Below are 18,334 nucleotides of genomic sequence, written 5' to 3' on the forward strand. Positions count from 1 at the left end.
GATTGGAGAAATTGGAAGTGTTACAACTGACCCACGTTACAACTATCCCTGGTCTCCCCTACTGAATAACATACAAAGCATAATATATAAAATACTACCAGAGTTTTTTCTTTGAAAGAAGCCCCTTATTTCCATTCTTGTATATCAGTGCATTACTGAAACCAATTTATTTAGCCGTGGAGGGTAACAACTGAAAATATGAAATAAACACACATGTAAGCTAAGACTCTCTAAAGAAACAGCATTGTTGTTGATCGGCTTTTCATTTCGCTATTTGTTGATTCACTTGAATAGCAAGTAACGTAATATGGGTCAAGTGATCAGTTTGATATCAATCTTTCGTGATACACTGTCATATTTGTAATGTTCTTATTCCTCTATGAATAAAACATCAAGAATTGCTCCTGGTGCTAGCTTCAGCTAGCTGTTTATTGTTTTTTTTCTACAACGATCACTTCTTCTATTCTGTATATCTTATTGATTCCAGAGCGCCCCCTGTGGGTAGCTTCAACAATAGCAGCTATCATTACATCCCCTTTCCAAACAGGTTGGTGTTATAATAAGCACATTTCCAAAGAGAACTGTTACTCTGTAACATCTGAACATTCTTGTCTAACATTCAACATGTTATAAATTGTGCAACAAATTACATTCAGTAGTGTTTTTTTTATAACCAAAAGTTGGAGCACAAGTCAAACAAAATAAATCCAAATGTATGCATTACATCTTCCAGAATGAACCAAATGAATCCCATACAGCCTTCAAGCACATTAGAACTCTTCACCTTTGACAACTTGAACAGTCAATAATACATTATAACTCAGCAGGTCGCAAGTAAGTGTGAACAATTACTATTCTAAATGAATTATTATCTGTTATTTACTTGTGATTTATTATTATTATTTTTTAACAATTCTTTACCACAACAGTTCACACTTTTTCTATGAGCCTCTCTGTAGGTTTCTTAGGTCTGGTAGACCTTCTCAGTATCTCAGACATTGGGGAAGGTCACTGTGGTGCTCAACAGGGTTAGCACCTCGTTGTTCAGTTCCAGTCTCTGTGTCCTGATGTTTAACATCCTGTGTCTTTAACAGACTTCTCCGGTTTCTTCTTAACACTTGTCCATTCTCTGTCTGAACAGCAAACGATCTGGGCCCTACTTCGCTGAGAACTGTTGCTTTTTTGTCCCAGAAATCTGGACCTGCAATCCTCACAACATTTCTTTCCTGAAGCGGTTCCAGACAACTTGCAGTTTTGTCATAGTTCCTTTTCTGTCTGTGCTTGAGTTTCATCCTTTTGTCAGTCAGCTTGTTGTCATGTGCATTGTCATTTTCCTTGGAAATGTGTGGAAGTGTGGTGCGGAGCTTGCGATGCATGAGTAGCTCAGCAGGTGATGCCCCACACTCCAGGGATGAAGCTCTGTAGCTTAGCAGAGCCAGGTAAGGGTCGGTCTTACTGTCACTTGCTTTTTTGAACAATCTCTTTACTATTTGGGCTCCTTTTTCTGCCTGTCCATTCGCTTGGGGATACAAGGGACTAGAGGTGATATGTTGAAATCCATATTGTTTTGCAAAGTCACTGAATTCTCTACAGTCATATTGTGGACCATTGTCACTGATGACACACTGTGGAATTCCATGTCTGGCAAAAAAGCCCTTCATGTGTGTGATGACTGACTGTACTGATGTACTGGAAAGCTGTGCCACTTCTGGATAATTAGAATAGTAGTCAATCACCAAAACATAGTCCTTGCCATCCAGATGAAATAAATCCGTGCCTACCTTTTGCCATGGTGCAGTGGGTAGATCTGCTGCCAGCATTGGCTCTTTTGTTTGTTTGTAGTGATGTTTGAGACATGTTTCACATTTCTGTATCATCTCCTCAATATCCCTGTTGATGCCTGGCCAGTAAACTGCTCCTCTTGCTCTCCTTTTACATTTCTCCACTCCAAGATGTCTTTCATGGATACGCTGAAGCATGTCCTTCCGCATGGATTGAGGGATGACAATCTGGTTTTGTCTCAGCACCAGCCCATTAGCCATGCATAAATCAGCTCGCACAGAGTAGAACCCTGGACAGACTCCTTTTGACCACCCATTCTGTATAAGGTGGGATACTTTCTGCAGCACTGGATCTTTTGTTGTCTCCTGTACAATTTGCTGCAACATGACATCTGATGCTGGGAGTGAGGCAGTTACCATGTTTACATGTGTTTCAGCCTCCTCGGCTGTAGTGCTGACTAACCTGTCACCACTTGGTGCTGGCGCTCGGGATAATGCGAGTACGATATATTTCCCAGGCGTGTAGATCAGCTCAAAATCATAGTGCTGCAACACCATCATCATGCGCTGAATTCTGGGTGACATGTCATTGAGGTTCTTTTTTCTGATCGAGATGAGAGGTTTGTGATCAGTTTCTGCTGTAAAGGTTGGTAATCCATATACATAGCTGTGAAATTTTCCACACCCAAACACTAAGCCCAAAGTCTCTTTTTTGTCAGTGGGTGCTGGCATATCCAATATGGCTTGTACCTTTGACTGATCAGGTTCCACCCATTCACTTGTAACCTTATCTCCCAAGAAGGTCATCTCTGAAACACCAAAGAGGCACTTGTCTCTATTCAGTTTAAGTCCATTCTTGTTAACTCTCCACAAAAGTTTCTCCAGCCTTTCATCATGTTGTTGCCTTGTATTTCCCCAGACTACAAGGTCATCTATGTAGACTCTGGTGCCTTCCAGCCCTTCAATCATGGACTCCATTGCCCTGTGGAAGATCTCTGGTGCTGATTTAATTCCAAATGGGAGCCTCGAGAAACAGTAATGCCCAAATGGTGTGTTAAAGGTAGTGTACCGGCTGCTTTCTGGGTCTAGCCTCAGCTGCCAAAATCCATGTGATGCATCCAGTTTGCTAAAAAGCTTAGCTCCTGCCATTTCACTCATTATTTCCTCTATTTCCTCTCTCTTAGGGATCTGATAATGCTCTCTTTTAATGTTTTCATTTAGATCTTTGGGATCAAGGCAGACTCTTAAGGCACCTGTATTCTTTTTCTTGACACAAGAGTTCACCCAGTCTGTGGGCTCTTCCACTTGTTCAATGACACCCATTTGAGTCATTCTTTCAAGCTCTTTTTTCAAACTTGTCCGTAATGGAGCAGGCACTCTCCTTGGGGCATGCACCACAGGCACGGCATCATCCTTGAGCTGGATTTTGTAGGTGTAAGGCAATGTTCCATGTCCTTTGAAGACTGAAGGAAATTTACTGATAATGTCTGAACTTCCTTCATGCCCTTGGTGTTCCAGTCTTTTGCCTTGTTAGGCTTCTTTCATGGCGTCAGTATTAATCTGATAGATCCTCTTTACTAGTCCCAAGTCCTCAGATGTTTTATCTCCTAAAAGTGACTCGTGTCCATCAGGCACGATGGTGAACAAAATGTTATGCTGTTTGCCTTTTGCTGTCACTTTAAGTCTGCATCCACCTTTTGTTTGTATTGGCTGGTTATTGTAGGCCCTCAGCGGCGTGACTTTCTCTGTAAATCTTCTTGGCTTCTCAGTCAGTGCCTTGAAATCCTTCTCGTTGATCAAGTTAGCTTTGGCCCCTGTGTCAATTTTAAATGTTACCAATGGCCATTGACTAACAGTGGAGCAGTCCATTTATCATCTGTGACTGAACTAACACTTTGGCCAGTGTTATGTCTTGAAGACTGTGCATTGACATCTTCTTCATGTGACACCATCTTAATGAAAAATGTTTCACTTAGATCATCACTGTCATCTGTGTCGTCCTGCACAGTGTGTACTTTTTGTCCCTTGTTTTTGGAGAGACACATTTTTGCATAATGGTTTTGTCCTTTACATTTTGCACATTTTTTTCCATATGCGGGACATTGTTTTGGTCTGTGTTTCTCTCCACATCTCTTGCAAGTGAACATTTCATTGTCACATGTTTGTCACGGACCCGGCTCTGGAGGACTCGGGGGTCCGTGAGCAGTTTTGACTGTTGTTGTTGCTAGTATGATTATTATTTGGTGATGTGTGTTTTTTCTCCACAATGCTGTGTTAGTCTGTGTCCCACTCGTATGTATAGACAGGGTGTGGTTGTGCACGTGTCTATGTCTGCGGGTGTGGCTGGAGGATGGAGCACAGCCACCTGCAGGCCTGATGGGTGTGGCCCTGCGGGAGGACGGGCCACACCTGAAGTTCCTGCCACACCTGTTGGTGATCAGGCTCGTCGGGGGAGCTACTTAGGAGAGTGTTGGAGCTCCCACCGGCGCGGGATCATTGAGTTATCGTACCAAGTTAGTGTGTCAGCATATGTCTGTGCCGTTCGTATATGCCCGCTGAGGGTTAGTGTTGACGGCTGCTTCTATGGTTTCCCTGCAGGAGGAAGAGTGGTCGAGAAAGGCAGCACGCACAGGGAGTGCGGAAACACAACAGCGGGGAGCACGAGCACAGACGTCGGAGGGAAGCATGCACACGGGGTTCGAGGGAGCAACGGGGAGTTATTGTGTTTACAGCTTTTCACTGTAAATAAAGAGCACTGTTTGCATCGCAGAGTCTGCGTTTTGGGTCCTCCTTTCCCCACATCCCCACGGTCTGCCAGCCAGACCGTGACAATGTTTTGTTTTTGTTGTCGTTGTTTTTGAATTTAATCCATGGCTTTCTTTTAATCGACACTGCGTTCACTGCCTCATTTTCTTGTTGCGCTGCTCTTTGAACAGGCTCTCTAAAAGTCAGTACATGTTGTCGTGCTAGCTCACTGGCTTGACTTATCTTTATAGCACTTTCCAGCGTTAGTTTTGTTTCTCTCAACAGTTTCTCTCGGAGCTTCTTCTCATTAGTTCCAAACACTATTTGATCTCGTATCATAGAGTCTCTGAGATCACCAAAATTGCAGGACGGAGCTTTGATCTTGAGGTCTGTGAGAAAAGTATCAAATGACTCACCCTGATGCTGTAAGCGTGAGCGAAAGACGTATCTCTTGTATGTTTTATTTTTCTTTGACAGACAGTGCTCGTCAAATTTCTTCATGACTTCATCAAAGTTATCTTTGTCCTCGGGCTGAGCAAACACAAAAGTGTTGAAGACCTCTATTGCTTCTGTGCCAGCGATGGTGAGCAGCATGGCAGTTTCCAAGGCCTCAGGTATGGACAGCTTGCTGTATTTCTTAGGCACCTTATTCGTCGCACCTTTCTGCAACTCCGTTAGTTGGCTAACCTCTCTCCGTGCTACTTTGATCTTGCCCTCTAGCCTCCTTCTCCATGGAGGGTACTGCCCCTTGTGGCTGTTCAACTTGTAGCCAAGCATCTCACTGATCACTGCTGCCGTATTGTAGATCAGATATTTACACGCTCTTCAGATAAAAACACTTTTTTAATTGTAACATCAAATCAGACTAAATGTTTATTTTTTTAGATTGATAAATATCCTAGTACATGATAAATATTTGTTAACTTTAGGGTAAAGAGAGAAACTATCTGCATTTCTTAATTGCAAATGGCACCAAATTGTATTCAAACTTGTGCCACACTTATGGAGCTCCACAGTTCTTTTCCTGGTGTTTTGGTTGACATCTCTTGATTTTCCCATGTCAAAGAAACAGGCTCTGTGTTTTGCCTTATATGCATCCACAGGTGTGCCACAGCAGCAGCTGCCCTGCCCCGCTTAGTGCCTGAGCTTGGATCATACCAATATTAGGGGGGGGTTTACGCACAGTCATAAATTCCCACAGTGTGCACTATGTGCTTCGAATATTGTGTGTAGTTTTTTGCTTTATACAGTTGTCAGCCAGGCATCTAACTATGAAAAAAAATTATACTCCAAAAGACCACGGGCTTCTGAAAAAACAACCCGGGTTTAAGCCCAGTATGCCACCCCCCGAATATTCTCAAGGTACTGAGCACCAGTGGCGGTGTTCAGTACCTTGAGAATATTCTTCCTGGCTCAAAATGACTTTTTATGATTCATTAGATTTATGTTTGGCAGATTATAGGCTAACATGTCATTCATAACCGTTTAAATTCCCGGAATTCACTTTTCGCCACAACACCAGTTTGCCTGTGTCGTGGCAAGGTAGGGATCAGCGACAGAATTTGCTTCCCCTGCGTAGGGAGTATGTCTGGTTGACTCTGCCTGCATTACAACCAACTAGATGAAGTAGTGATGTTTACTTTAGTAAAAATTGAAAGATGAGCGTCGTTACATTACCGTTCAGTTTGTGAGTTACAATCAGAAAATGATACATTTATTGTTCATTTATCGGACAGGATTATTTTTGACAAATCAAAGAAATTTTGCCCGATAATTACTTTTTTTCCTAGTGTAACTTCACTTCAAAGAGCTACAACTCAAACATTTCGGAGTAATAAGTCATAATAAGAAGTGCATCTGAACTAAAAATCAAGAATGAGTGATACTGTTTGTCAGTGATTTGGAAATTCTTTCCATTGCGTGCTTGCCACGCAGGGGAAACAAATTTTGTCGGGGATACCAACCTTGGCACGACACCGGCAATAAACAAAAGCTCTACCTCTGCTAAACTGTACATTACACACTTCAGAAAACACAGTCTGGTGTGAGGAAAATCAAAGCGATCGAGGTAACTTGAAATTTAGGTTAATACTACAGTGTGACCACCAGATGGAGACAGTGTCTGTTCTCATGGATAACGTGTTGAAGACCTGTTGCAAATTTGTTTCCAGTCCTATTCAAACTGTGATGATTTGCAACAACTAAGAGACTAAATTAGAAATTAGGATTATGTTTGCAAATGGTATTCAGCAATCCACCGGAAATCTGAAGGGGAAGTTCGTTTTACTGTCGCCTGGCTCTCATAAATGACATGAAGCAGCTTTTTGTGGTCAGTCATGGCAGGCACACAGCAGAACGGTCTTCACTTTCTGATGCTTGGTAAGCAGTAATTTCCATAATGTATAAACATTTCTTTAATTTGTACGGAGATAGCATGAGACAGTCTTTAAGTCTCAGTTTTCAATGCAAACATTCATCATTATATTTGTTTTATTTATTTTTTTGCCAACCTTTGTCCTGTGTAATCTCACGTTTTCTTCTTCAGTAGTTTCTTGCATCTTTGCCTTTCTCGCACCTGCAGCAGGTCAGTGTCTTCTCATGTGTTATACATACATGCTTAAATATAAAAAAAATTATTTTTAAAGGACAATATTATATACAGTTTATATTATGTGCTGATAGGTCAGATCAGACTAGCTGGGTCTGGGTCCACTCGGTGCTCTGGAAGGGTTGAAGTCTATCACAGTGGCTCCTGGGGAACAGTCTGTGATGATGACTGGGACTTAAATGATGCCAACGTGGTCTGTAGACAGCTGGGCTGTCGGAAAGCGGTGAAGGTCACTTCATCTGCTGACTTTGGTCCAGGAAGTGGGAAAATCTGGCTTGATAATGTGGCCTGTTCAGGAACTGAAAGCTCTATAACTGAGTGTGGACACAGTGGATTTGGGACACATAACTGTGGACATGGCGAGGACGCTGGTGTTGTCTGTTTAGGTGAGATAATGTTCTAATAAATTGTGCTGAATAAATGTATCTTTCTCTGTTTAGATGAACAACTCTGTGACCCAGTCACTATAACTTGGCTAAACTGAATGGCAAGAAGGAAAGTTGGGCTGGGTTATTGGCTTTTGGCTTTCTTTTGGTTTCTTCAGAATTTAAATGATACAAAGTATGTTATCTTTCATAATCATTATTGTTGGTAAGTGTGTGTGATGGTTGCATGACCAAACAGTAAAAAGAAAACACTAACACTTTTTAAACAAATGTTCCTGTGACTAGGTGCCCATATCAGATTATCTGAGTCTGGGTTGAGTCAGTGCTTTGGAAGAGTAGAAATCTACCACAGTAGTGCATGGGGAACAGTCTGTGATGATGGCTGGGACTTAAAGGATGCTGAAGTGGTCTGCAGATCCTTAGACTGTGGTACAGCCCAGAGTGCCACTTCATCTGCCCTTTTTGGTCAAGGAAGTGGACAGATCTTGCTTGATGATGTGGCCTGTTCAGGGAGTGAAAGTTCTCTAACTGAGTGTCAGCACAGAGGATTCGGGACACACGACTGTAACCATGGTGAAGATGCGGGTGTCGTCTGTTCAGGTGAGCAGAAACACTGAAATTATAATATTTGTTTTCTTTGTTATTACTCATTAAACATTTTTAGTGTTTATGGAAAATAAATGAACTCTCGAGTAAAGCTTAAAAATAAGTACGTTCACATAGCAACAGCTTTGTGAACAGTCTTCTTCACAGCTCCACCATAATCTGGTGGAGCTGGAGCAGTCGAGTGGTCAGCACCAGCAGATCTCATCAGGTCATCCATCACCATGTTAGTTAACTTAAAGTCTGGCCCTCATTTGTGCACACTTGGTTTCAGTTCCTTCTGCTGGACAAACTCCTTCAATTAATTAAATTTTTACACATGAACTGACATGCAGTTGTTCTTTACTTGTGCTTTATTTTTAGTCTTTTAACTTTCCTCTAACTAGTATAATGTTGACATCCCTTTATTTAAAGACAGTTATTATAGCAGATGAATGTCTAACATCTATCAGGTTACTTTTCCAGCTTCATGCTAACTCATGATGGTATGTCTGAGATTTCAGATGCTTCTTGTAGGTGATAAACTCAAGATTAATTTTATTTGATAGATCAGCGTAGTACAGCCTCACTCCTTCAGTTTTGATTTGTGAATTAGCTAAGGCTCGGCTAAGGTTAGCATTTGGAGATCTCATTATAATGGGGTTTGACATACTTGTTTTTTTACATCCTTTTTTGTAGAGAATGTCAACATGTGATTACTACTTGAAAGTGTCACTTTGATGCTGCACAGCTTACATGTTCTTCCAGTGATAGTGTGGGCTGTTTCTTGCTACTCTGGCTTCCTCCCAAAGACATGTATATTGAGTTAATTGGTAATCCTAACTGATTATATTGGGATCAGTGGAATATGATTATATTAACTGCCCTGCATCTCTTCAAAGCAAAAGATATCTAATAGTTAATAATAATAATAATGATGATGATAATAATGATGATGAGAAGAAGAAGAAGTAGAAGAGTGGGCTGCTTATTAAAGTCTGTGACCTTTTGGAGTAAGATGTCTCAAAAACTGAAAACATTGCTAAGGCTGTCACTTATGTTTATGTCTTAACATTTTTTCAGATTTTAGATTTTTCTTCCTGCTCACCTCTCATTTCCCCCTTGCCTTAATTTTGTATTTTGCATTTGTATTTCCCTCTTTTTATTTTTAATACATGCATGCATGCCTCTTTGTGTGCTCTGCATTTTCCTTAAGATAATATAACAGAGGTTAAAACATGAACAGAGTGGATTTCAAAGCTTGTCAATATGGACGATGAAAACAAGCAGCTCTAACAAATTTATACTCTATGCTGTCATAAGCTGCCCTTTACCTTTCTTTGTTTATCAGAATATATATAAATATGTGTGTGTGCACGTGTGTATGTAGCAACAATGCCAAATATTCTAAGTCAAAGTTCATCAGTGCTGCAGATTTTTGGTGGTAAGAGAAACCGAAGGGTTTTTGCAAAAGAGGAACTAAAGCTGATTTGGGTGAAAACTACATGTTCTAGACTGACAAACTAAATAAGATGAAATACATCACACCGATGGTCAGAAATTTATTTTAAGGAAAAATGGAACGTGTTCATTCTGTTTTAGTGTCCTTGCTGCTGCTGTTTTAATACAGTCAATCCTTCTGCTGCTCCACTAGAAAAAAACACCATCTCCAAATTATTTTAAAGACTGTGTAATCATTAGTGACTTTTTGCAGTTAACATTTACATGTGTGTGTATATATATATATGTATACACACACACACACACACACACACACACACACACACATATTTGATTGCCGGTGCAAATTCTGTCATTGATCATGGTGATTTTCTCATTTCATTCACTGAAGTTTGTGAAGTTTCAAAACAAGATGTTCGAGTTAGGTCAAAGCTTCGACTGTAAATTTAGCATCTAGACCTAATTTCTATCGAGGACACTCAAAAGAATAACTGTTATGTAATCCTGCAGTGATTTGTTAATTTGGCTCAATTCCAGCAATTGACACCTTCCCTGCACGTTTTTAAAACTAGATGTGGGGAAAGCAGCAATATCAGCCCATTGTAGAACAAAACAGAACAGCCTACAATGCCAGCAGGCATGATATTGATTCTTGAAAGAAAGCTTGAAAAAATAAAGTGGATGTGATAGTGGGTTGCAAAGTGGCTTGCAGTGAGAATGTCACTAAATGTTACTGTGGGGCGATCGTGGCTCAAGAGTTTTGTAATCGGAAGGTTGCCGGTTCGAGCCCAGACTTGCATAGTCTCGGTCGTTGTGTCCTTGGGCAAGACACTTCACCCATTGCCTACTGGTGGCACGAGTGTCCGGCAGCCTCGCCTCTGTCAGTGCACCCCAGGGCGGCTGTGGCTACAATGTAGCTTGCCATCATCAGTGTGTGAATGGGTGGATGACTGGACTTGTAAACAATATACAAATACAGGCCATTTACCATTTGTAAAGAGAATTGCTAGTTGGATATGTAAACTGGTATTAGTTGAGCCATATGGATTGTTATTGGGATTAGCTGAGGACATCGGTGTAGCTTGACTTTGTGATCTGTTAAAACTCACACTATTCTTTTTGTTTGGACTTTTCAGCGAGTCTCCCAAAACCCAGCATCTCTGTAAATGAAGGTCAGGTTCGTTGGGGTCAGAATATCAGCATCACTTGTTCCGTCTCATCTGAGTTCTTAGATGGAACTTTCACCCTCAAGAAAACCTCAAGTAATTTCAGTCAGACTGAAACAGGATCCCGATCTGCTACCTTCAATATCCACAGAGTGGACTTCAGTGATAAGGGACTGTACCAGTGTCAGTATGAGAAACGCATTTCAAGTAACACATTCAGCTCCCCCCTCAGTGACTCTGTCAGAATCTCTGTTACTGGTAAGAAGAAATACACTTTCCTGAACACCATGTTGCATTTGTTTTCTATAAATAATCAAAGGGTAGTCACTCAACTACCAATATATTTAATATTGTTTGGGTTTTTTTCTTTTCAGTAAGCAAACCCAATATCTCCATCAGTCCTGCTGGTGTGGTGACCTGGGGTCAAAACATTGGAATCACTTGTTCATTCTCAACTCAAACTTTAGGTGGAACGTTCATTCTTATGAAAACATCAGATTCATTCAACAGGACCCAAAACTCAAACACAAACTCTGCTACCTTCAATATTCCTGAAGTAGACTTTGATGATGAGGGATTGTATCAGTGTCAGTATCAGGAAAGCAGCCCAAGTCAACAATTTTACTCCCCAACAAGTGACTCTGTTAGGCTCTCTGTTACAGGTAAGAAAACAAATGATAGCATGTAGTATGTATGATAGTCAATAATTAATAGCAATGTATATAAGAGGATACTGCAGTAGTTATTTCTAGTATTTATAACAGCAGTTGCTGTTTTATAAAGTTTCTGACTGCCTGACAAAATGCTCTCAAGCCCACAGTACTGAGGACTAAACACAGACTACTGGAAACAAACTATTACACACTGTGGAGCATTTAGCAGCTAAAAAGAGCTAAATGTTAAGTTGAGGCCTAAAAGAGTCAATGGTGGAATTTCATTCACCAGGTCACAAAAAACAGTAACACTTGAAAATAATGTCACACTGTTAGTAAAGTATTAGTAAGTGCGTAACTCATCATTTATAAAGCACTACTCCTCATTAGTATGTAACTTATAAATACAGATTTAAATTTTTATTCATGATTAATTCAGAAATTCTAAGTATTATTATTATTATTTAGAGACACACACACACAAATATATACATATATGTATATATATGATTACGATTTTTGTGAGTGTATTAATTGTGGTTATTTTTTTTATTGTAAATTAAGGTAGTTGCTAGTTGTTAGTTTTGTGTGTATTTTAAGTATTTTGTGTGGTCTTCTCTAAAGTGAGGATAGTGGTGCAGTGGTTAGCACTGTTGCCTCACAGTGGGAAGGTCCTGAGTTTGACCCCAACATCTAGCACACCCTTTATTTGTGGAGTTTGCATGTTCTCCCTGCATGTTTGGTTCCTCCTGGTTTCCTTGCAGTATCAGTGTATCATGAGGGATACTTGATATTTGTGAAGCTCTTTGAAAAACTCACTATTGCCTTGTGATCACCTTACTAGTCTTAGTATAATGAGGCAAAGCTACCCTGTGGCTCCAGCTGTCCAGTGTATCTTTTATTCCTAAATCCACCTTATAAACTATGGTTTAGACTCTGGTCTTAACTACATGTCAGTATTTTGCAAACCTCGGGGGGATTATGTTTGTAACTGGCAATAAATATTTACATGTCCTGTATGTCTTTGTTCTTTGTCTGTGTCATTTATCTGTTGTGAAGATAGCTGAGACTTGTTCGAGTCTTCAGCTACTTTCATTTTTTTTCTAAATGCTTTATAAGGCAAGTCGTCCCTTTACTCGTCACACAAAATACTTAACAACTAGTAACTGTCTGAATTAACCATGAATTACAGTATGATAATAAAGTGTCTGTTAACACACTCACAAACAGTTCAGTTCATCTTTAAAAGCATTGAGTAATACGTTACTAATGCTGCACTTAAATGTCTTAAACATTACAAAGTAAAGAAAATCATGATCTTAATCTCAATCCGTTTTCACACAGTGAGACTGCAGAGGCCCAGCATCTCCTTGACGTCTCCTAATGCAGGACTTGTCTGGGGTCCTGAAGGTGCACAGATCACCAGGGGTTACAGCTTCATCCTCACCTGTTCCATTAACTCCACATTTTCCAGTGGACATTTTATTCTGAGCTTCTCTGGCTCCAACCTCACAGAGCCAGCAGTCAACAACTCAGCCTCCTTTAGTTTCCCTGTAGCTGAGTATGAACAGCAGGGCAACTACAGCTGTGTGTACGAGGTCACAGTGTCCACACGGACATTCAGATCTGCTGCAACAGCACCGATTACTGTCATCATTAAATGTAAGTACACTGTTAAATATATGTATTTTTATTTTTTACTAAGAAAGAAGAATCATAAATATCACTGGCAATTCTACTGGGCAGTATTTTTCCCTCAGACGTCTCTCATTCTGTTAATTTCTAAATTTGTATGCATTTAAAAAGAAAGAAAAGGAGAAGCAGGTATAAGTCAGAAGGCAGTTCTGATATAGAAACAAAGCTGAACAGAAATAGGAACAAACACAACTGATAATATATCCTAGCAAAGCAATCCTTTGCTAGGATATATTTGTATTTGCTTATACATGCTCTGGACCAGAGATGTCAAACAAATCGACATGGGAAAGACTCCAATCTGGCATAAATTTTAGACTTTATCTGAATTTTCATAGACTTTTTAGCTTGTCCTACTGACAAAGATCTCACCCACAGTCATTCATTACTACATCAAAGTAATTAAGTAACAGAAACAATTAAATAAAAAAGTTTGGGTTTTGCACAACAGAAAAACTGAGACATATGTTGAACTTGCACTTCTTTTTCTTATATTGAAAAAATGCAGGTATTAAATGTGCTATAACTTTTGTACACTGTTTCAACCCACTTAAGATGAGTGTGGGCTGTATTTGGCTTCCGCTGTAAAATGGGTTTGACATCCCTGCTCTGCATTAACAACCTAAATGAGAAGCAGTTCATTTCAGTGGGACAGAATGTGTTCTAATAGACAAATGCTGTCCTCCTAGTGTCTTTGATGCCGCTGGTGTCCTCTGTATCTGTTGTAATCCTGCTGCTGCTCCTGCTGCTGCTCTTAGCGGTGTGGCTGATCCTCAGAAGAAAACGACAACACAAGCAGCCTGCAGCTCTCATCCAAACTCAAAGTGTGTACTCACCAAGAGACACAATTTTAAATGATTACAAGTTTAACTATATATTCACATTGTTTTCCTTTACGTGTGTTTCAGTGGTTGTCCAAGTTGGGAATGACTACACGTGGGGAGACAATGAGGGCGATGAGGAGGTCTATGTGAATGTTGATATCCATCAAAAAATAAAAGGTGAAGCTACAGGAGAGGATGGAGACTTGAGCGATGACTATGAGGAGCCAGTGAATGATGGCGACTGTGATTTTAAGGAAACAGATCCCAGTGACTATTACAGATGTCCAAAAGAGGCCTGTATGTTTGTAGACAATCACAGGGAAGAAGATGATGATGAAGAGAAAACTAGTCATGCAGAAGATGTCTTTGAGAATGTATCCCCTCCATCACCAGTTTATTAACATTCATAATGACCTGAATCGCATAAACATCCAAAATACAACCACACCGAAAATACCTGCAGGCCAATAAATGTTCACCAGTGTCGTATGGGTTCTATTTCTTCAATATACCATTCTTTGTAACAATATTTCCCTGATATAATGAATGGTATTTAGCAATTAATCTTGTATTATGTGGTCCAAACTGAAGTACTATAAGTACTTTTAAATTACAGTTATTTTCGATTCCTTGTGGCATGAAAGTTAAAGGAATCATCTTCGGCCCAATGCCTTTGGTGGTCACCTGACTTCACAATGTCCTGATCTGTGAGTTTGATATCGGTTCTTATTTAAAGGTTCCCCTTCTGGATCTCTGCAGGCTGCATGTCAAAGCTAAATGTGAAGGGTGTGTGGGGGGAGGCTCAAATGATTGTAAAACTGTTTATCGAAGTGTATCGTTAAAATTGGGCTTTGTCCCCTGAGGTTCTTGTCATGTCTGCTCCTTGTTCATGACACCCAGTTTCAAAATATCAGGAGAAAATTGGCAAAATTGCTCATCTTGAAGCTTTATAGTGGGACTAAAACCAATGGGTGATGTCAACCGTTCTAAGGTTATCCTTTCCTCTAACATTAAAACATTTTCTTTACACTGTAAGAAAATATTAGTTTTTTACCCTACATATTGAAATCCTCTTATTCCAAGTAGCCTTTGACAAACACCACTGAACAATTTAGGTTCAAAAAACTGTTTGACTTTTTTTCACCCTTTATAATCTTACAAAGAGTGCATCAGTAATGGATGGAAACATTCTTTTAAACAACCTTTCCTTTGAACCTTTACTTTTTTTTTCATTTTATTGAGTCATACTGTATTTTATATTTGATCTTGGACGTGAATCTGGGTTGGCTTCATTTTAAAATGTACAAGTCTGAGCCTGAATTATTGTTTTTCAATGCTTTTTGTTTTTATCTTCATATATTATTCTATTTTCTTGGTGTATATATCTAAAAAAAAAAAACTTTTTATGTTGCATGCTACTGTACATGTCAACATTACATTATACTCTGTGCATGATACTCAAATACTTTTCCAAGGCAAACCAGAAGTTATGTATTGATATTTTGGTAAAGTTATAAACACCCTGCAAGTACTTTGAATAAATTCTTACAAAATATTTAGTTTCATCAGGATGTTATTGCAGACACTCACATTAATATAACCTTGACTGGTCTTAATTTGGATGTTCTTGTAGAGCCATGAATAATAAGCAGGCTGATCTGGGTGGTGTAATAATATCTTAGTCATTTGGAGATGCAGATACAGCAGCTATCCAGAGTCTCCACTTCTATTTCTGGCCTTGGCATCCTTTGGTTTACTGACATACTTCTTTATTTATGCAGCAGCCCCGATGATTCAAAGCTGACTTGAACATTATTCCATATGTGTTCTTCTGTATATCTTTGTTCTTGTGAACAGATCTTTTGGCTTCATTATAATCGGGCACAATGCCTAAAGTTACCAGAGAGCTGAATTTAAATAACTTTTTTTAAAATGACAGAATACTTAACTCCATAAAACCTTTTACAGCCATTACACACATCAAGATAATTAGTTGGCATTTTGTATCAGCAGACTGTACCAAGAGTACCAACCAATCACATTCAAACTTGTTTCTGGTTTGAACCAATGATCTGACAGTCTGATGCCTACAAAGCCACAAATACATATGACACAGGGTCCTTGTAATGTTCACAAGCAGCGCTCACATACACACAGTGTGGAAATGTTAGCACTCTGAGCTCATCCTCAGTGATGAGGCCCTGTAACCTGAGACAAGACAGACTCTGTTTATAATACAAGCTCAGCTCTGAGCAACTGCTGAGGTCACTTGTTGGCTGTCATTTAATGTCTGATAAATTAAAATGTACACAGAGCACACAGCCTGACACATAAAAGATATTTAGAAAGAAAAATTCCAAGATACTCATGTAGCATATGCTAGTTAGCTTAGCATAGCATAAAGGAAGGAAACGCTGGATATATTGAAAAGTAGTCTAACTTTACCCACCAGTTACTACAGAGAAAGATGATTAAAAAAATAGGATTCAATATATTAAACTATAACAGTTTAAAATGGCAGCGCACTGGTGCATTGATTAGCACTGCTGTCTCATATCGGGAAGGTTTGAATCCACCAGCAGGCAGTCTTTGTGTGTGGACTCTCCATGTTGTGCTTGTATGGTTTAAGATAAGCTAAGACTTTATTGATCCCACGGCGGGGAAATTTGTTCATTACCTCAGCTCAGGTACAGATAGCAGAAGAAAAATAAGCAAACAAATACAAAATAAATAAGATAATACACGATATACAACAGCAGCATACACAGTATGTGATTATGGATAGAGGGTTGTGGAAATATACAAAAAATAAATGTAACTACTTACCACTACTATTATTACTAAATACCCGAGTAATAGATATATATAAGTACGAGTATAGACGTGTACTCAGGGTCTCTCTGGGTACTCCAGCTTCCACCCACAGTCGAGGGGATGAAGCTTTATTAAACAATATTGTTAAACGTTTCAACACTGTGAAGTTTGACTTCACAGTGAAGGCACATTGAGATGCAGTAAGCATTACTTTTACATTAACATGCAACTAAGTCTTCATCTACTGTCTGTAGGCACAAAATAATGCATTACTGATCCCTCGTCACACATGACTAACGCTAATGAATCAATGTTCAGACGTTACCTAATAATGTAACATGTTCATGTGAAATTATTAAATATTATTAACAGTGCCTTTCACTGTGTTATAACATATCTTAAAATTAAAGTGTTTATATGCACTTCATACAACCTGTTTGTATGCATATTTGCTTCATGTTTTGTTTTGGGGCTTTTTTTTGTATTTTGGAGTTTATTTTTGCACCATCCACCTGTAAGGAGAAGCATTGGAGGATGACCTTTGCTGTCTTTACTTCAGTCAAAATAAAGATATCTAGGCACTGAAATCTGAGCTTGTTATTGCCTCTTTTTTTCTTACATACTGCTATGATACTTACTTTAGTAAAATGTGTTGAATTTGCCATAATTTAGATCACAGTTATATCGAGTCAACAAATCATAACTTTTCAGCTGACTGCTATTTGTGAAGTTTGGACAAATAAAGAGCACTATTTCCATTAGTCAGTTCTGAGTGATGGAAGTAAAATGTTGCGCAAAACGCATTTGTGCAGTTTTAGTTTTTTGACATTTACTGGCACCATTTAAAGAAGTTACAGATTTTGAGCACATAAGTACTTTAATTAAAGAGAAGCCATTTTGGCCTAGAGATGATCCAACGTTTGTCAAGTACAAAAACACAATTCAATAAGATAATGTTTTATTTGCTTTAGTGATCATTTATTTCCTCACTTGTAATTACTGGTCTTTTCATTCCAGTTAAGTTTCATTTTGTATCTAATAGAAAGAGGTTCAACACTGCTAAAAGGAGTTTACATTTTTGCACTATAAGGTTTGTGGCTTCCATTTGTAACTGAATTCTGTTTGAGGCCGTCTGTCTGTGTTTAGATGATATAGCTTTTCATTTGCAGCACGATGGTGCGGTGACTGTCACTGTTACCTCACAACAAGTAGGTCCTGGGTTCAATTTCACCATCTATGTGGAGTTTGCATGTTCTCCTTGTCGTGGGTACTCGAGCTTCCTCCCACAGTCCAAAGACACGTGGTTAGTGAGGTTAGGTTAACTGGTGATCCTAAATTACCCATAGGTGTGTATGCGAATGGTTATCTGTCTCCCTGCGTTAACCCTGCGACCTGTCCAGGATCATACTAATCATTCTTTTGTCACAGTGAATTGTTCACGTCTACTTATCCCTGTTCAACTTAAAAGAGCACTGAGCACACAGTGTAGGGTTCTTCTTCACCATGTGTCATAAAATGAGATGAACACTTTAAACTCCTAACAAATTGTCAAAGAAGCAAATAAAAACATGTGATCTTATATTAACCTGACTATGTACAAAATAAAAGTAACAGGAAGG

The 18,334-nt window shown here is 39.3% G+C and overlaps 1 protein-coding gene across 4 annotated transcripts; it reads left to right on the top strand.

Annotated features, from left to right (window-relative positions):
* The first annotated feature begins 5,907 nt into the window (after positions 1-5,907).
* Positions 5,908-17,219, top strand: LOC146670899 (uncharacterized). Of its 4 annotated transcripts, none has more exons than XM_085403002.1 (9): positions 5,908-6,905; positions 7,072-7,110; positions 7,209-7,520; positions 7,806-8,120; positions 10,700-10,987; positions 11,104-11,391; positions 12,727-13,044; positions 13,767-13,901; positions 13,986-17,219. In XM_085403002.1, the coding sequence occupies exons 1-9, from the start codon at positions 6,863-6,865 to the stop codon at positions 14,300-14,302; spliced, it is 2,055 nt and encodes a 684-aa protein (XP_085259128.1). In that variant the 5' UTR covers positions 5,908-6,862; the 3' UTR covers positions 14,303-17,219. The 4 variants fall into 4 exon arrangements, with proteins under 4 accessions (XP_085259128.1, XP_085259129.1, XP_085259127.1 ...); XM_085403003.1 differs by having other exon boundaries at positions 7,075-7,110; XM_085403001.1 differs by lacking the exon at positions 5,908-6,905 and having other exon boundaries at positions 6,928-7,110.
* The last annotated feature ends 1,115 nt before the right edge of the window (positions 17,220-18,334 follow it).

The sequence above is a fragment of the Rhamphochromis longiceps genome, linkage group LG4, assembly GCF_057381845.1.
Source record: "Rhamphochromis longiceps isolate RC_006_pf linkage group LG4, R_longiceps_female_GT1.1, whole genome shotgun sequence".
Taxonomy (NCBI): Eukaryota; Metazoa; Chordata; class Actinopteri; order Cichliformes; family Cichlidae; genus Rhamphochromis; species Rhamphochromis longiceps.